Source organism: Excalfactoria chinensis, chromosome 2 (genome assembly GCF_039878825.1).
Source record: "Excalfactoria chinensis isolate bCotChi1 chromosome 2, bCotChi1.hap2, whole genome shotgun sequence".
Taxonomy (NCBI): Eukaryota; Metazoa; Chordata; class Aves; order Galliformes; family Phasianidae; genus Excalfactoria; species Excalfactoria chinensis.
Genome location: NC_092826.1, coordinates 79,502,742 through 79,523,690, shown reverse-complemented (window position 1 = coordinate 79,523,690; position 20,949 = coordinate 79,502,742). Strand labels below are relative to the sequence as shown.

The 20,949-nt window shown below is 37.1% G+C and overlaps 1 protein-coding gene across 1 annotated transcript in view; it reads right to left on the bottom strand.

Moving 5' to 3' along the window:
• Window positions 1–20,949, bottom strand: part of CDYL (chromodomain Y like) — a 109,284-nt gene that overhangs the window by 45,032 nt on the left and 43,303 nt on the right. The window contains exon 2 of the mRNA XM_072330169.1: window positions 12,111–12,777. Within this exon, the coding sequence (XP_072186270.1) occupies window positions 12,111–12,777 (667 nt within the window). The remainder of the gene's footprint in view (window positions 1–12,110; window positions 12,778–20,949) is intronic.

Sequence of the window (20,949 nt, the reverse complement as noted above, 5' to 3'; positions counted from 1 at the left end):
TGCTGGGCTTACAGCATGTTTCGGTGGGAGGCTAGGAAAAAAAGAATAGCACAGACAATTGAGAAAAACTGTTGTAGAGAGAGCAGTAAGTAGCCAAATTGAAAAAAGAAAAAAAAAAAAATCCTTCAAAAACTGACTCACTATAATGGATTTATTTTTTTGAGTTATTTTAGGTTCACACAAAAAACTGTTTGGAGTACTTATCATAGAATCATAGAATGGCTTGGGTAGAAAGGGACCTCAAGGATCAACTCCCAACTCCCCTGCCACAGGCAGGGTTTCTAATCACTAGATCCAAGTACAAGAACAGATTGTCCAGGTCCCCATTCAATCTGGCCTTAAATATCTCTAGAGATGGGCCATCCACAACATCCACAGGCAGCCTTATAATAGAAACACAGATTAATATGTAACCCCTCAAACAACAACAAAATCCACATGCAACATCCTAATATTTCATCATGAAGCTGGAAGATCATAGCAAGCCTTATTATGAACCTGGCTAAATACTAAAATACAAGAGAAAATGACAGAAGAGGTATAGAGATGCTACTGCCAGGTCAACTACAGATTGAGTGACTTTTACGCGAATTTATTAGGAAATATATTTTGTTTAGTATTTCCCCTCCCTGCCTTTAATCTGAACATATGGATATATATGGCCTATCTGGATTACATTACTCTGCTGGATTTGTAATTTATAATACACGATAGTGCAGTAACAGTTTCTTCAGACAGGCACTGAACAAGTATTATACTTGAACTACAAAGAATCTAGAGAGATTCATTAATTTCATTGAGGCCTAAATTGCACCTGTCAATCTAAAACAAATAGGATATAAATTAATTAGATATCAGACTGTATACCAGGAATGCAAAAATAGAAAGCAAAGTAATACATTAAAAAAAAAAAAAAAAAAAAAAAAAAAAAAAAAAAAAAAAGGGAGGGGGGGTGAGAAGGGGAGAAGGGACTAAATCCAAACTTTTCTTTTAAGAATTCTTTTTTTTTTTTTTTTTTTTTTTTCTTAATGTAATAAATCTACACAACTTCTTACTATGGCACATTATAAGAAAGAATGATGGTTTCCTGAAGATGATCACCGTGCCAGAGTAAAATTTAATACCAGAAAAGGTAGACTTCAAATCAAAATACCTTTTGCTCTCAGTGAATCAAGTACACTTTCTTCTTCAAAGTTTTAAGGCAAGCCAAACAATAAAGAACAGTTGTGGATAATGTTTGTTTTGACTTGTATTACTTTAGAAGAAGACTTAAAGCTCAACCTCTAATGCCAGCTAAGTCTCTGTATTTGGAAATGCAAACAAAGTCTGATTTCCAGAGGTCCTGAGCACCAGTGCTTTCCTGTCAAGCTAATAGACTTGGAAGTATCTAAATTGTCATCTGGGGGGAAAAATTACTGTGACAAAAATCATACTGTTGATTTGCCATGTGTCTTAAAAGTGCTCGTGCTTGAATAATTTTATCCATTGCATTAAAAGCACATTAAGCGTAATATAGTTGTTCTTTTTTGTTTTTATTTTCTTTTATTTTACAGCATCTAAAAGGGTGCTGAATCTAACACTCCAGAAAGAAAACCTTTGAAATAAGCATTTTTTTCTGAATCTTAGAAACATCAAGTAGAAACATCAAGTAAAAATAAATCAAGTTCAGATAACTCTCATTTTATAGTACTTATTCCAGAATAGATCTTGAATTTTGAGCCATATTGATCTTACTAAATGGAGTGGCTGCTCAAAATGTGTTATACTACAGAATCGTTTACAAAAAGCCCATTCTCTTATTTTAAGTGTATTATAAAATACTTTTTTTTTTTTTTTTAAAGGAAAACATACCACTTCCTACAAGGACATGACATAAGCAATATGATTAAATATCATTCTCCCATTTTTATTATTTTTATTAATGCACTAATATTGTTTGAGATAAGAAAAGATATTTAAAAAGAACAACAACACACTCCCCTGGCCGTCAACGTACAAAATAAAGAAAGAAGAAAATAAAACACCTCACTATCTCAGTGATGCTAATCAAAGATGTAACTTGTGTTTAGTATAAACTTCTGAGCATTTTAAACAGGTTTTCAAGCTAATTGCCTACACATTCACACAAAGTAAAAATAGATGGCTTTCCAAACGAAAGAACATAGAATCATCAGTCATTCTTTGTACTCAGAAACAAAAATAAACAATGAATCACAGACACACAGTACATTATTTCAGATATCAATTGTTACCACATTACACAGTTTTCCTACTTGCACTCACATGAGAAAAAGTTTCCCTGAGGTGTTTTCCTGCATCACCACACATGCATCTTTATGGAATTACCAACTTTAAGAGAAATCCTAGCAGGATATTCCTTCCATATGTTGAAAATTAATTTTAAATTATCCATGCCTGTACAATTTTATGTCTGGTAAAATAAGAATTAGCTTTACATTTACGGTTGGTTTCAACTCACTGCTGTATTTCTAAAAAGTGCCCACTGACTTTGAAATCTGTCCAGAAAATGAGGAAAGGGGGTAAATGAGGATTAGAGGAGAACTCAGTGCAACAAATCTGTTTACACTTGAAGGTCTTCTGAGATGGCTGTTTCAAAACCAAAAAGGATGAATGAAAATCAGTACTGTTTATTGAAAGCATCTACATTTTGCAGAAGCAGGAGGATTATTTATTGCCAAATAATTTCATACAGCTTTCTAAGCATTTTCTAAAGGATGGGTATGAATATGGGTGGAATTTTTAAAAGAGTTTTTTTGTTTGTTTCTTTGTTTTTAATAAGTTGAAAAGAATATGGATCTGGAGTAGAGAAAGGGCAGTGTCCCAGTTCACAGCTTGTCCACTTGAATATGTTAGCAACAGGACACTGGTTTCAATTTCCAACAGATATTAGCTATTAGCTACTGATTTGGTGTGGTTCAAGAAGTGGGTGCAGTTGTTGATGCTGGAAAGAGGAAAATGTGGAACAGAAGTGAGAAAAAGGTCTACATTATGGGAAAAATGCCGGTTCTCTGTAACCAAAGATGTAGTCCACATCGCTATTTGGGGACATACAGACATCTAGTTCTGGATTCCAAGGGACTGCATGTCCCTCACAGTAAAGGTCTCAGTACGACCTAGACCAGAGTTCCACCTACTTTTTACTCTTCTAATGCCTACCCTAATATCCTAAGAGGAAAATAATCAGATTCTCTCAGTATTTGTACAGAACAAATTAATTTCATAAATAAAAATTGAGTGAAATATTCTGTACCTAATAACAGCTAGCAATGCGGGACAAGATATAAAAATCCCTGCATTACAATTTTCAGGTCTGTCACAGAAAGTTTTCTTCCTTCTACAGCAAGTGGACTTATATTCTTTCTAGAACTAGAACATTCATTCCTACAAACGCAGTTTAGTACTGCTATCCTTACAAATGCCTACAATTCTTTCACATGATCATTACCTTTAAGCTGTTCTCAGAATTAAATGGAAACTTCATCAAAAGGCATTATCTATCTACTTTGGATGTGACACCTTTCAATTTATTTTGACGTCTGCGTGCCTTATTAATTCATTCCAGAACAAAAATTTCCAACATCAGTAATTATTTCATCACATCTCTAATTTAATTCTTCTCTAAAATAATCAGATGCAATATTTTCAGTATTCCCATCAGATGTATAATTTCTTTTAACACCCTTTTGTTCCTACCGCACCAGCATTCATCAGTAGCTTATCCTAGATTTGCCAACCCTATATACATATTAAGTCTACTCAGAAGCTTCTCATGTGGAACTGCCTGAGAAGGCAGCTAGCCAGTTTTTCCACTTTCTCTCTCTCATTTGAGCTCATCTTAAAAACGACACAGCAATCTGAGGCACAGCAGTGCTAATGCATGGAAGACACTAGACCAGCAAATCCTTGTTATTCATATTTGGTTATACTGAAGCGCAATGACAAATGTGTGTGGCAAAGAAACCTTGAGAATTTCTTTAGCTCAATATTAAGCAAAGCTTCTCAAAGTTGTCCTCCACAGTCTTTAGGCACTCCTATCCACACCCAGCCTTCAAAACCAGTTTAGGAGCCAGCAAGGAAAATGACCAGTCCAAGTTCCACCACATAGCACCTGTATCAGCTTTAGATATATCCCTCTGAAGTTTCAGTTTTCTTCTGTCTTAATAACTATGTGCCTCTCTGCAAGTTTTTGTACCTCTGCTGACCGCTGCATTTTTTATTTTTTTTAAGATCAATAATACATATAAATAAGCACAGATCCTATTACAGAGCCTTGGGACATCCTACTGCTAAGCTTCTGACACAACTGAAATGAGCCATTAAGCCTCCTCCGCTTTCTATCTTCCCAGCCGGTCTCTCAGCAGTCATTCGAAGCAAACCTGCTTACTTCCTTCAGTTGTTTCATTCAAGGAATATTTTCAAAGAAAATAAATGACATTCTGTACTTCTTTATCTACTGCTTCAGGTATGTTCAAAGAACTCAATACAATAGAAAGATGCTCTCTTTTTCCAGTTAAATCTTGGAATTTTCCAGTTTTCAGATACATTCAAACACAGAATAGTCTAGTTCAGAGCATGAGTGTTTATGATTTGCCTTTGTTTCTTAACATCATCTAAAACGTAATAAGCTTTAAAGCTTCTATAAAATAAACAAAATATATAAAAAATAAATATATATAAAATAAATATATATATTTATAATAAATAAAATAAATACTTCTCAAATAAAAACTAAGATCTTCTTTATATACAACCTAATATTGCAAAATTAAGCAAACACTTACTAGAGCAGAATATACTGATTGTCGACTTCTGGCTTAACGCACTTGAGTGTGAATTCTTAAACGTGTTTATGATATAAACGGTATGTACAGAAGGCCATCTAGTCATCTTCATGTTTGATTTTTAAAACTGCAGTTGCACAGATGTACTGCTTATATATTTATTTTCTGCCACTTAAAAGAATAGTAGAAATAATCACAGCAGTAGTTCTGAATCACGATTATCCCAGTTTGAATTTGGCAACTTGCACCTGGAGTAGATATCCCAAGGCAATATAGGATCTTGGTATTTCATTAGGTCTTGATAATAAAACAAAGTGTATTTGCAGTCACCTGTTCAATACAAGTCTGTCAGCTCTTATCCAAGTAATGAGTGAAAATAAATATATATTTTTTAAAAAGTATTCTTTAAAAAAAAAAATAAATCAGTTTTCTATCTTTTGCAAGGATTAAACAAAAAAAATAATAGTTCATTTACTAATTCTGTGATGTTTCCCCACCTATAACAGCGTCTCTATGAGGTCTTTTTTTGGCAGAAAATTTAACTGCACTCTCATTATCTCCCCTTTCAAGTAGATAATGAACCATACTAAGATTATTTTCGTCCAGGTTTTATGGATTTCTTTTTATCAACGTATTAAGATTAATCTTCTTGTCAACAGAACACAGATCCACACTGACAGTTTTCTTAGAAAAGTTACATTCAATCTACTTCAGAGTCTTAAGAAAGATGTTTCCACTCAGAAGTGGAAACAGCATGGGACAAAAAAGCATTGATGGTTACTACGCCAAGTAAAAGACACTGTAAAAAACACTGTGTGAGTATTTCTGATTGCACTTCCCACTTCTGCTGTATTATCAAAAGCTGTTTTAAAGTTGCACAACATTGACAATATGGAAAGAAAAAGAAAACAACCAGTCCAACACTTTTGTCAACATATTCAGTCTGATCTTCACCACATTTTCTCTGCAGAGATATAAGTAAAATAGGTTGAAAGTGAGCCTCACAAAGAGAACTTTTGCTTCACACAGCACTTCTTTCCCAATGTTACCATGACAGGTATGACAAATGTGTCCAGGGAAATCACTTCTCTTTGATCTTGATGCAAGTACAATAGGAATATGTGATGGCTGATCATTTATTGACCCCCTCAGAGCAGTCATCAGATTTAGACCCCAGAGATCGGATCCTCAGTCATTGTAAATTGATGCAATGCCTGTAGAAATGCACAGCTAACAGCATGGGGCTTATCACTGGGCCTGAAGATGCAATACAAATGTTGGTGAAGATAACAGGAATTTTTCTGTCAACAGAAGTTCAACATTTTATGTCCAAATTGAGTATTTCTTGAGAAATTTCTTTCATACATACAGATAGATAAAATCCAGAGTTCCCATTAAAGGGGAACTCGTTTTTCTGGGGCAAGTTGCATGTAACCTTGTGTGTATATGTCTCCAAGGACATAGCTTTTCCCTCTCTGTCACACTGATAAAAATAAGTATGCCTTTAAAGGAACATTTGGCCACACTGGAATTGGGATTAGGGAAGCAACCAAAAGGAATGGGTTCATTCTTTCCAAAGTAGTTCCTCTTTGTCAGCTGTACCAGAAGTCCACGCTAACAGTCTTCAAACAGACAAACCTGGCATCCAAATCCACAGCATCTCAGTTCAAATCAGCGAAAGACAGCAGAAGGCAGAAAAAGCAAGAAACCAGATATTCACTCCTTATATACTCTGTAAGACATCCTTAAGACTCATAAGCCTCGTACTTAAATCCTACTTTGTCATTACAATAATCTATTGACATAAACCAGTATATCTTGAAGACAAAAGACTTTCACATAAGTTCTCCATCCTGGAGAATCATGCAAAGCACAATGATGTATACCACGTACAAGAAACTGCAGAAGTGTGTGTGTGTGTGATGTACAAAACCCAGGACAGCATGGGATAACAGACTGATTTTCCACATAATACACACCATCCAGACTACCGCAGTACTTAAAGCTTTTGCATGTATGATATGGCAGAAAAACAAAGATAAACAAATTAACAACAATTTAGAGTATTATTTTAGTTAAGAGGAGAGAAGCTGAAGAAACTGAAAATGACTTAACAGATGGAAAATTGATGCAAGATAGCGCATTATAGAAGTAATAATGCAAACCTTTCAAAAGTAAATTCTACAAAACATATACCTTCTAAGAAAAAAAAAACAACAAAGGTATCTAAGGTTGATCAAATTAAAACTACTCTGAATTAGCGAATTGCAAAATGCAGACACAATAGAAAAAATACCAAACTACACACTGCTGCATTCAACAATGAGGTTTAACCAGTAATGTCAAAAGTTAGGCAGGTTCACAAAGGACTTTAACCCATTTAATTGGCTTTTGTTTCCACTAATAAAATGCTTGGTTGCTTTCCAGATCACTTTGTAGAGATCAAACCACCACCCAAGTGCAATGTACAAACACACTGGAAAAGGAAGTTCCTGTCTCAAGGCTTTTTTTGGAATGATGTTTTACTACCAAAACATAACAAAAACAAATAGAAGGAGGGCTCAGAGCTGCTTGTCTTTCCAGAATGCTAAACAGGAATCTGAAGAACTGCAACACATCATCCCAACTGTCCTTTATTTGTACTATTCACTCAAATTCCCACAGGATTGAGTTCTGTGACTTTCCTCTTGCTTTACAGATGGGTTATATGCATCACTTGTGGTCTACAAGGACAATTAGTCTGGTTCACACCCTACACGCCTTCATCAGCCACAATACTCTCCCCAAGGGCCTCCTGACCATGGCCCAAAGATTTTGCAACACAGCAAAATCTTAAGCAAATAATAGGCACTATTTTCCATGTTGCTGAAAGTGGCTTCTTGGTTTTCCAAATCTGTAGGTTTTAATTCCACAAACTGTTTTGAATAATGGAGAGAACGGGTAACAAACAGAACGTGAGCTCAATAATTTTTCTCAGGATGCCTAGCTTTTCTTTCAGTGCCAGTACCATTGTTTCAAGACAAGAACAGCACCATCATTCAACCAAAAAATCAGCAGTCACCCTTGCTGCCCACACTTTAATATACTCCAGTCATCTTTCTATTGACAGACAGCCTATTGCTCATGCAAGTTACACATCTGAAGTTGCATGTGCATAGAGGGAGGTGCTGATGCCCCTGTGCACACCAGCAGTGCTTGCTCATCTAGCAAAGCAATATAATCCACTGCGTTTCTTGTATTTCTTCTTTTCCTGCACACCAGACAGCAGCCTGCATTGCTCTAATTGTGACATCACATACAGCTATGTGGGTGTTTCTTGCTTGTTTTATGCTTCCAGAAGTTTGCATGTCTTTCTATCCAAAACCTGTTTGTGCCATTTATTCTCAATTACATCCACATGTTGGACGTCATTAGCCGAATAAAAACCTTGATGACCAGAGAGTGACCCATAAAGTTCAGAAAGAAAGCTAGCATTTGCCAAGCAATGGAATTCACCTAATTTCTACTCAAGTTTTGCAGGAGTTGAAAAGCCAGTTCCGTGTTTTAACTCTTTCTAAAACTGAAAACAACTCTAGTCTTGCGAGGCTCACAGATTCCCTTCATAGTTTCACTTCTTCTGTATTCTACTGAAGAGACATTCCCAGAATAGCTATAAGCACACTATGTTTAAAAAATTTGCAATGGATTTTCAAAGTTACTCAGTTTTGATTAAGGAAGCACGCTTTCAAAAATCTCAAATGTATCAGAACCTCATAGCAGATACAAGGCCATTTTCAGTCTTGCCTGTTTTTGAGTAATACAGCTTGCTTGTAGGCACCATTAAAATCTCTTATACAACATCAAAGTTTTTGGTGATGTTTTTTTTCAGTTTCATCCATTCATTTGTAGATCACTTCTATTGGCTTTTAGTAACAGGATCTTTAGAAAAATTGGAACCAAAGAAGTGTTAATTCAGTAACCAAGTCCCGCTTTGTACATACACCACACTTCTTACGCTAGTATATTGAATATTACTCCATCAACTTTGTTTTCAAAGCCAAGCCTCCTTTAAAATATAAATATTCAATACAGTCATGTATTTTCTTAAAACACATGGTTTGGACACCTACTAGATTTTGGTACTGAAACCACCAACCAGAGCAAATTCAACTATTACTTCACTCTCCCAGCACTTCTACGTACATGTCTAAATATTTGCTGGTTGCCTTTTCTGAGACCGTCTTAGGAACAAGAACTGTCACGACAGTTTGTCATCTGAAAGCACGACTAGATGCTACAATAATACCAGTATTTCAGCGTAATTCCAGACATTAAACTGGGATTCTCCTATGCATACAAGATTTGGGTTTTTTTTATCTGATAAAAAAAAAAAAAAAAGAGGTTGGGGGAAAAAACACCCAAAGAACTGACAAAATTTTTAAGAGTTTCAGTATCGTGAATGTCTTTTTCATATTAACATTTTTAATGTTTATTTTTCCAATTTTACTTTAAGAAAATCAACACCTAACTCAGCTGTGATAATCAAAGCTGTCTAAAATGGATCTGAAATGCAATTTGCATTTCCCTAGAATGTTTCAAAATTACGCTTTCCAATTAATGATTTCTGTTTCAACTAACTGGAATTTTTCCCACAAAAAATGTTTTGAGAAAAATTTCCTGAATTGGCTCAAGTACCAACTTTCCTCAAAATATGCTTTTGTCTTCCTGACAGCACGTGGAAGTAAGAACTCTTAAAATTAACAGAAGGTGTACATGGAGGAGGTGGGAAGTTTGGAAAGAGTGCTCCAAATGCCAGATCTATCATTTGCATTATTAATATGTCAGATCTGGTGCGTATGAAGAGCCAGCGACGAGGGTACAGATTTGAGGAAGTTTCTGCAAAATTAACAATTCTGACGTGATTGCTAAGGTGTTGACAGTGCTGAAAATGTGATGAGGCATCCAGACAGGACAGAAGGAATGTCCTGAGTAAGGAACAGAACAGGATTCTGAACAGCTGGAGACCTGTGCAGGGGAGTAAGAGGAGTGTCTACTTATTACATTTCAATGAATAGCAGAGTGACATTAAAAATAAAACCAGCAAAGAGCAGGGTGCAACTTTAATGAAGAGAAGGAGAATGTGTCAGCTTATTATGCTCCAAGGCCAGGCTAGCTCTTGGCTTCCTTCTGAACGGAGGTCCAATATGCCAATGAAGAATAGCTGAGTAGGACCACAGGCTTCTATGAGAGAGTTCTGTCACAGAAATTTTAAGAAGCTAGGGAAAGAGACAGATGTTGAATACAACTGGGTATTATTCCTCCATGACATTGTTTCCAAGCCTTATAATCAGAGATTTACTGCTCAATTTGGATGGTACCCCAGAAAAGTTGTAGAGGAGTCTATTTGTAAAACCATAACAAATTAGGATATTTGCTTCTATTTCCAAGCAAGCTGCACAGCTCAGGCTGGTAGCAGTGTTGTGAGAAAAGGAAAGCCTCAGTTAATAACTCTCCAGGAGCAGAAAAAAGCAGAAATGTGCCGTGTATCTTTGAGCAGTCATGCATCGTGACTATCTCCTTGGTTCCTCCTGTTTTGGTCCACACCTTAAGATCATGTGAAAATGTCAGTGTGAGAAAAATCTTGTATTCTGGTGATTGCAAGCACAGCTTTCAGCATTAGATGAAGGAGGTGGTGACAAGGGAACTGCAACACCTCAGTGAAATAGGTTAATACACCTCCACTAATCTTTTACATGGCGCTATCACTCCTGTACAGGACTTTCCAATCCCATTTTGTGCCCTGTAACAAGCCCTTGCTACACTAGCATTACCAGAGTGAAAGTTTGGTGGGGATGATTTAATTTGGAGGCTATTAACCTACCTAAGAAGGTCCTTTTTTATTTCTGTTGCGTTGTGTGTTGTTTTGTTTTTTTTGTTTTGTTTTGTTTTGTTTTGTTTATTTGTTGTTTTGTTTTTATTTTGTTTCGTTGGTTTTGTGAATGCCTCCAGGCAAAAACCAGGATGCTGAAGGCAATGCTAATCAGTCACTTCAGTAGGAACAACACTGTGCTCCAAAGCAGGTATTATTTATCATGAAACCATCACGTGTGAACACTTATCTATCTCACCTGCAGAAGAAACTTGCACACTGGCATCTCTTGCCTTTTCCCCCTCCAGCTTTGTTTACATCCTCAGAAGTACACATTCCCTCTTTAGCCCACGCAAAGGAAGGGATATTTGAGGCATTAATGTGTGCATTGCCATGGTTACCTAGTTCATCTGCAGCAAAAGGGTTTGGTTCATGACCTGACACCACAGCTCCAGGAGAGCATTCCTTCCTTGTTGACCACTACAGACACGTGGGAGATTTTTTTCATAAAAATCTGAATGCAAGCAACACTGGGACACGCAACTCAACCTCTCACAAAGTCTTCAACATATTTTTCAAGCAAGTCATCATCCAAAGAATACCTGCAGATTTTACTCTCTGAATTTTAACTGAGGAGTTAATCACACTCGAGAACTTAGCTTCAGAAGCAAGCTTACAACAACATGTTGAGTCTGTCATGGGAAAACAAATGTTTGGGGCATCAAAATGATGACCATATTAAACCAGTCGCTCATCAGGGTGAAGGGAATTAATAGCTTCCTCCCATCCAACCAAAGAAGCAGTTTGAATTTCTTTGGTATTAAAAATGTTTATCTCACTCGCACTGTAAAACTACTGAAATATTGCCAAGCCAGGTGTTAAAACTAAATGAACTCTCAATACAAAATGAGGTATAAACAACAAATATTGATAAAATATAATAATGACAGAATCCAATCCAGGCAGAAGGTGTATCTCCACAGCTGCCTCAAATTTTCACTGGAAAGAAACATCAACTTCAGTTTTTAAGCAACATCACTCTCCCAGTTTTTTTTTATTATAAAACAGATAAATTATAAGAAATCCCTCCTCATATTGTTCATTTATTTGCACAATGTAAGTTTCTAATATTCTTAAGAAATTTGAGTTTTTGACATTATTTCAAGAAGCAGTGGTGCTGTCTCTGGAAATGGTACACTGAATACATGAACCAAGCATGTCAAAGCAAACACAGACATATCTTATGGTGGTTCTGAAAACACAAATACCAAGAAATCTCTGTGAAAAGAGCAAAGGCTAATAAAGTTTGAAAAGGCTTTGTAGTCATACAGCTATGTAAAATAAAGCTGTGAAGTTCCCCAGACTTAACATTTCTGAAACAAGAGTGGATAATCTGTTTGCATGTTATTTGCAAAATGGATCAGTCAAATGAAAAATCTACATAAGAATGACTGACTTACCTTTTCCATTTATTGTTAATGCTGATGCGATTGTGGCTGTTACTGGCACTGGCAATTGTGGCACTAATGGATGTATCCTTGGTCGGCTCCCCATCCTGGCACGCTCTGCACCAGGTCCTAATAAAGCTCCCACGGGTTTTTCTGCTGCTACTTCAGGTGCTACAGAGTCTTCTTGATCCTGCTCTGTGTGGTCCATTTTATCAGGGCTTTCATTTTGGAAGCCATCAACTGCTGTCCGGCTCTTAATTGGACTTTTGGGCACTAGGATTTTAATACCTGATTTTGCAAGGTCCATATTTTTCCTTCCAGAAAGAGATGGTGAATTGTTTTTCCGGAACTTCTGTGTGGCAGTAAAGAGTTGATTATTTTTTGACTCGTGGTCTTTACTCATAACTAAAGATTTAGTAGAAGTCTTTGAAAAAGAACTATTGGTAGACCTAGAAATTTGTTTTCTGGCGTTATTTGGAGAGGTCCTATTTGTCCTAGTTAATGTGCTTTCTTTTTGCTTTTCATTGTGACGCCTATTAAATTCATGTATATATTCCTCACAATTAACAAGGTGCTGTTCTGGCTCCCAGGTGTCGTCTTCACTGTCATATCCTTTCCATCGCACCAAATACTCTGTTTTTCCCTTCTTGTTTTTCCTCTTGTCAACAATTCTCTCTACCTGTTAAAAAGGAAAACCAAACATTAGGCACAGGCAGACACACAAGTCAATCGAGCAACGCATATGCAAATAATTTTCTGAAGTGTACCTAGATTTTAAAATGCTCTTTAGTCCTGTAATTCTCAATTGTAGCTCTATAGCATATAATCTTTCACTGCTGACTGGAAATGTCTCTCTTTATACTTCAGACTGTTATTTCCACCTAATAAAAGATGCTCTGAAATACCAAAGTCATTCTTCAATATGAATTTTGCATGCACAGGAACCTGAGTAAAATGCATATTGTTAACCATTGGCACTGGCTCCCAATGAGTTTCAACACCAAGATCAATGTGACTGGGATTTCACTCTGTGAATATAAGAGATCACACTTAAATGTGCCATGAAAACACAGTTTGCTTACCTTACTAAACTTATAGATGTATTATTTCCTGTTTACTTAGCAAAAGGCTTATGTGAGAATATCTTACTTATGGCAATTTATCCTTTAGTTACCAGGGTCAGTATAATACAGATTAGAAGTCAGGGCAAACATGAAATAGTTTTTAGAGGCTATTCACTTTGTGAAAACAGAGAACTTGTTTTGGCCAGAGACTTCAGTACACATACTTGAACCAATTACCATGCCTCACTTATCTGTAAATAGAGATGGTATTTATGTCACCAGCATTAAGCATGCACATGCTACGACTGAGCATGGGAGCCGTGGTGTAGAGGAATTCAGGCACTGGGGTAAGGCAGACAGGGCAGAGAGCAGCAGCTGCAGGGACAGAGGCTCATGCCTTGCACCAAATTTGCTGTCAGTCTTACTGCCACAACAGAGAGGGAATTCTTTCATGGAAAGGGAGATCCAAGTGTAAGGCTAGACTCCAGATTTTCTCCCTTTTTGTTTTATTTATTTATTTTATTTATTTTTTTTTTTCATCCAGACTGCTCCTTCTGTTAAATCCTCCAGCCTACTTTGTCTCAGTTACAGAACCAACACAGCTTTCTTCTCATCTCATTCTCCCTTTTCGTTGTTAGGAGAAAAGGAAAAAAAAAAAGAAGGGGAAGAGGTATGTGATGAGACTACCACTTATTAATTTACCTCCTAACCCTGGTGCTCAGCACCTTGTGAGCAAAGACCGTGCATACAAGCAACGATCACGCATACCTAGGATAACTTCTGAAGACTAGCAAAATCTACTGGAGTTGCGTTAGAGTGAAGCGTCTACAGAAGGACAGAGGCAAAATACAGATATATGTCACTTCAGAATCATGTCACTCTCAACAATAGACTCTCTTAACAGTACTCCTCAGCTTTGATTCTTTATGTGGCAAGTAATCATGATAACCTGCATGGTTTACAACGGCGAAGTTAAATGATTGCTATTAGTACAATTTCAGAAGCAAAATAACTGTGCTTCCTGGAACTTCACACTTTTCTTGCAAGTGTTGTACTATGCTGTCCTGCCAATAGGACGTTACGTAGTTCTGTTTGTGTTGGTATTAAAAAGAACCAAAACAACAACAAAAAAAGACAAACACAAACTGTCAGACTGGTTGCACCTTTACCTTGTTCCTCAGTTGCATGGTGCTGGCAATTCAAAACATTTTAGGGAACACAATATAAATTGTCCCAACAATGAAACAAATTAAATCTGTCTTTACTCTGATTATTGGGTTTAAAAAATACCTCACTATTGAAACTATTGTTTTCCCACTAAACTGTACTTAACACATATGATACCACAAGTAAAGTCATTATGTAGAAATATGCCTTCCTTTCCTTTCAGTAAACACTGAGTAAAAAAGTCTTTAAGTACTAAGTCGGAAATGTTAAATTAGTAAATAAACTCATGAATCATAAACCTTATATGATATTGTCAAAAAAAAAACCAAACAGTTACCATCTTGGTCTTGCTTGTTGTTTATCTTTCTTATGACCCATTGAAAAAGATTTTCTAAATATGATTTGCAGAAAGATCTCTGCAACCAGACAAGGTATTTTCATTTTCTGTCAGGAAATCCTCATGACAATCCAAACAACATCGATTTCTGGGCACAAAGTTCTACTAATGCTTTACATACTGGAAGGCCACCCATCAAGGGCACATCCTTTTAAAGCAGGAAGCCATTCTTCTCACCCAAAAAAACCCAGACACCTTGCAGAGATAACAGATGAACCTTAGAACGAGAGATGCAAAAATCCATTGCTAACCCAATAATTTATAGAGCAAACAGGAATGCTTACAGAAAGCGGTTACACTTAGCCACACTGCCCAAATCTGCAACAAAATCCATTTTGATAATGCTCTTTTAAAGATTTATCTATTTATTTTTACGACATTATTTTTCTTCTGTGTGTTTTATTTAAAACCCCAAAAATATAGCAATTGACCTGTAATACACAATTCCTCACGTGTTTTCACAGTTTTATTGAGGGACTTTCTCAGTTGCCTTCACTTAATCAAACTGCCTTCAGACCACTAGGAAAGCTGCTCAGGAATATCCTACTTCAGTATTTCTGCTGACAATAACAGGTACAGAAATGGTTCTCATCCAGGTTTGAGAAGAGAAGACTGGAACATTTCCACAAAGTACACAGAGTTGTTAAATAGGGTTACGCAGGAATGAACAGGAATGTTTGAATTCAATTTCAGAGCAAAAATAGGACTATAAACTTGTACTTTTCCTCTTTTGCTACAGAAAAATAGTTTGGCCAAGTCATACATTTCTACTATATTATACAGCATTGACATGATGTAAAATATAATGCAAGACACTTCTAGTTCTTGCATTGAAATATACTAACAACTTACACCTGAATATTAAAATGAACAAGAATATAACTCAGCAGAGAATTCCATCCTTAGTCCAAATTCCCACTTCCTAACACTTCAGTTACGGCTCAGTTTGATGGTACAGCTAAACAGATAAAATAAGCAACATCAAAACAGGCAGTATTTTTTCTTCGCCTGTTGCTACTTGGGAGCTGAGCTGGTGCTTTCCTGATCCTATAATGAGTGAGTTCTGAGAGCCAAAAACTGGCAGAGTGCCCCAAAGCACCAGGTAAGCACAAGTCCGCATCCTAGGCCAAGATCGCGGCAGAAATGCTGGTGACAACTACTTCTTGCCAATTACCATTTCTACAGCCTCCAGTGCCTTCTGCCACAGGGTGAGATTTATTTTTAGTTCTTAAAAGGTTCTTTAGCAGCGGATACTGGCAGCACAATCTAGTTTTCAAGTGTTGTGGAAGGATCAAAAGAAAAATGAAAATGATTTTAAAGAGGAAAAAAAAAAAAAATGATCGTAAGGGAAGAACAATCTGGGTGGCAAAAGTTAACATACCCCACTTTATCCACTCGAAGTACTCATCAACTACACTTGAAACTCAGCCAGCAGAAATATCGACAGAAAATGAACACTGTGCTCTGAGGTATAATCCAACACTGCAACATTCATATTATAATCTCACACACAACAGTTATACTTAAGACTTCCCATCTGCAAAATGGTAAATTTCCATTACTTCCATGAATGTGGTAAGACTTAATTAGTGTTTGCTTTCTCTCTCTTTGAGGAAGGAAATACTTCGGTTTGAATTGCTTTTAATAACAAAATAAACAGCATTTACACTTTAAAACAGAACAGATAAGATATGGTTGCAATCAAAAAGTCCCGTCAGGCTACAGCTGTGCCAGGTGAAAATGGTCATATTTACAGCCCATCTGCAACTGCTCCTCCCTCTCCCAAGCTCATAGACATCAGCTCCACCCCATCTGTCCACATAACTCCTTGTGCAATTGTTACCTAACTTAGCTCTGTCAAAGTGACCTGGTTTAGATATTAAGAATACCTGAGCTAATGTAGGCATCCTGAAAGAACTGGTTTGGAGAACAGCCACTTATGCGGTATTTCTGACACATCTAAGAGGACTGCAGGGGACAACAAACACCTTTGAGCAGGATGGGTGCAGTAACCTCTTCATTCTGCTACACTTATTTTCCAGTTCCAAATTGGATGTGCAGCAAATGAACATGGTGACCCTCGTGGGTCCCTTCAAACCCTGGATATTCTATGATTCTATGCACTCTTAATCCAAGATGAAAGATTTTTAGTTCAGGTCAAAATAAAGATGAAATTCAAAAGAACGTTTTCCATCCAAAACACTGCAATCTGTGCACATTTAAAAACTCTGTGAAAGGCATACTGAAAATGCATTTGTATGTATATCTTTTAAAATAAATTAATTTAATGGACAATTTGAAAAGATTCAAGTAAAGGTACGCCACCCCCAATAGAGGGAAAAAGACAGAGTGAGCAAAATAAACACATAGGTGGGCAAGTAAATATTCAAGGAGCATTGCTATGTTAATCATAAATTCATTTTCCATTCCCATGGTGTTTCTCTATGTCCTCACGTTTGTGTCAGACTAAATTAATTTAAAGGTAAACAGAATAGAATCCGTTTGACTTCATCCCCTCTGTTGCCTGTGAAATACAGAAGACCTTGTTCTCTTAGCTTGAGGCTATGTTTGGTTCAGAGCAACACTGCAACTGAGAAGCGAATCCTTTTTCCACCTGCCACCATTCCCACTTACTATGCAACAGTTCACAGACTAGTTTTCATATAAGTGATGTGGATTCTTTTGGGAGAAATATAAACTAGAAAAGGTGATTCTGATGCACAGAACATGCTTCAGCACCAAGGGGATAAGGGGCCAAGAGAAAAACAGCTCTGATCAGTTTCAACACATGTTGTGGCATGGATATTTGATCCCTAGAAGCTCTACTAAATCTAGTCCAAGAAAAATTGATGCACAACATAATGCACTGAGGTAAGGGCCACAGCACCAGCTCTTTCACTCTACTCATTTTCTCCTATTGAGCCACATTTCTCATGTAGACATTCCCTAATTCAGTGACTGAAACTAGACATAGCAAGTAGCAGTTTTGCACAACTAACCGTGCTACATGTGAACAATCACTTCATTAACCTAGAAACTGTCCCATGTACAAATGGGACTTAAATGATCATCCATAAACAATCAACAGTGGTTAAGAATGACTATACCCTCAATTTATTAGCATCTTGTCAGTGATAAACTCAGTAATAAGTTGAGTAAATTCAGTAAAGTCAGTAATAAAATATTTAATCACTTTTTATTTTAAGATAAATGAATACTATATAAACATGCATACAACAACTGAAAAAGCGAAGCAACAAATTTTGCTTAAAGCAAAATGAGCAAGTTTTGGGAAAATAGTTACTCAAAAAATAATGTGACGAGGAAGTCAAATTACATCTCAAGGTCTACAAAGTGAGCACTAAAATCTTTGATGTACTCATTTATTCAGAAAATACATTATTCCCAATACTATAGCCTGACACCAGTTCTGAGTGCTGCCCACTGCAGTTAGCATAAGCAGTTGAATTTTAGAAACAGCTTCACACATGTATGCTTAAAATGCCCAAACCATGGTACTGGTGTAGTCTAAGTCCACATTGATACCATTACAAAGGCATCCTAAAATACCATGTACATCTTCACTGCAGCTCCAAGTTACTTCATGTGCCTTAGTCTGGGAGTAAATGCAGTTCTGCTGCACCATGCTCTCGGAGCTGACTGATTCAATTTGCAGCACAGTGACTGGACTAACAGCTGAAGAACTGTGGCAAACTGAGCTGCTGCATCCCTGTGGCATGAGTAGCTGGAGTGTCTGTACGGCACAGCAAGCTCTGGCTATGGTGCCACCTGCATTACTGTTATATTGTTCTCGAAGCCAGGGCTGTACAAGCTAAAAATGGATTAGATGTGGGCTGACTACTGTCTTCTTGTCCAGCCAGCTACAGTAGACTATTCAGCTCTAGCGTGACTTCTATGATAGCTCTGAGCAGATGCCTGATGCGGCCCAAGGCCTGCTAACAGAGCCAGCCCACCAGGGTGCCTTCTGGCACTCAGGACCATCAGGAAGAGTTCACACTGAACCAACACTTCACAGCCTGAAGCCACTGTGCTTCCAAACCAGCACTGAGGGCCTGACAGCCTCAGCCTCCCTCTGAGGAAGCAGTCTGTGCAGTGAAGTTTCGTACATACTATCACCAGTCAGGTAAATGTCTAAAAAAAATGCCAGCAGTCCCTTCATACTGACAGCCTAGCAAAGACAATTGTGTATTCTCAACCCTATTTCTAAAACCTAACAGTGTTAAAACAAACATGGTGACTTTTCCCTTTTCCAAGCTTTATTTTGATGAAAGGCTGCTCATTCTTTTAGGATTCCTGGACACAAGTCATGCAAGAGCTAACTTTGTGGCTATTTGCAGCACTCAATTGATAATTAAGACCCTCAGGGCATAGTAAAGTTCTAGTTCACATCAAGTGCTAGTTCTGCAGACATTTCTAATGAAGTTGCCTATGAAAATGCATGTATTCTGATCAAGCTCATAATTTACCATTAACCTGAATACTGACAGTCATCCACAACCTTTACACAGACTATAGACAAAAATCATTACCACAATCTTATCAAAGTGAATGGTTTGAGAATCATGGCAGTGGCACATGCCACACCCGGGCTGCACAGGAAATTCCTCAAATGGCTCATTAGGAAGTTTCATGCCTCGCAATAACATTCAACAAACAGAGTATCACTGTATATGTAACTCCTCAATGGTCCCTTGAAAAATATCATTCATAGGCATGAATAGCACAAGTCTCAAACTTGGCATAAGCAATACTGTCCCAAAGAAAAAAAAGAAGGGAGAAAACTGAAATGTATATTGGCAATACCAGCATCGTGAAAACAGAAAACTCACTTAAAGATGACCATGTTTTGGGATGTGACAATTTGGGAAAACACAATAATAAATTCAAGCTATCTCACAGTAAGAGCTTCTACAACTTGACTACAATTGACTTAAAGGAAAATGCCAATAGAAATACTGTCACTTTATCACACATCTAGAAGAATAACAGAGTAGGAGATGAAAAATTCATCATAAAATATCAAGGCAGCAGATACTTGCTATCAAAGCAGGAGAAGCAGAACTTTCAACAGTGCTCAATTACAAAGACTCTGCAAATGCAAATGACTGACAAATATTCAAAAATAGAGTCTTACTGAGAGAGGTCACAGCACAAATGGACTGCAAATGTTAGAGAATGCTTTGTCGTGCCTAAGTAAACTTCTCCAACAGGAGCTATAGCAAGGAAAAACAAGAAAACGAAAAGCACAAGACAGCTGAAGAGGGAAATGCTGAGTGTCTGCTGCATTTGACTTATCAAATTCTTAATTCTACTTTTACAAACCAGAATCAAATGATGCTTTCCAGCAGCCTCCTAATTGTGGAAGGGACAGTGAGGAGCCTGCAGTTGTAGATCATTTGACCAGACCTCAGTAAGAAGGCACATCAGGCCTCAGGCAAATTCTCAGAAGCTTACTTGGTAGCAAGCTTTTATTTGTTTTATTTATTATTTCTTAGTATTATTTAGTACTTATTTCCTCTTGGAGGTTGAGGTGCTTACATTAAATAAAGTTGACTAGAGACAGCTTTCTTTGGAGTCACTGGATATGAGAATACAGAACACTCACACATCTTACTCATATTACCAGACTTCTCTCACCCTTGCCATGTAAGATTACAGATAAACAGGGAGTAAAAGTTTATTTCCACAAGACACAATTCAAGCATCTGGATACAAGACTACAACCACATTTTTGTTTCCAAACACAAAAAACACACTAAACAGATCCAGGCCATATTTAAGATCAACATTCTTTGCTGGCTTTCTCTGTATTCCTTTCCTGTTTCAACATCTCCTAGATGAATGAGCTGTAGGAGCACAGTTCCCAGTCTCTCTGCCTGTAACATGACATCACTCGGTACTTGATCTAACCCTGTCTCAAAAAGATGGTGATAAAAAAAATTTCCTCTAATTAGTCAGCCTCAATGCTGTACAGATGCCTATTAGTTCTTACGTTGTTTGGCTCTGGGATTTACTAGAAGATGATCTGTTTTTCCTTGGAAAGTAGGAAACGGGCATTTCTCTGTTTTAGGTGTCACATCTCTCCATATCTGCTCAGCTTTTGGTATAAACCCAAATTCTTTTTTCTTATTTAATATCACTGTGGCTTCTGTGATTCCATTCTCTTTTCCACTGTCAATTGGAACATAGTTACGGAATACAC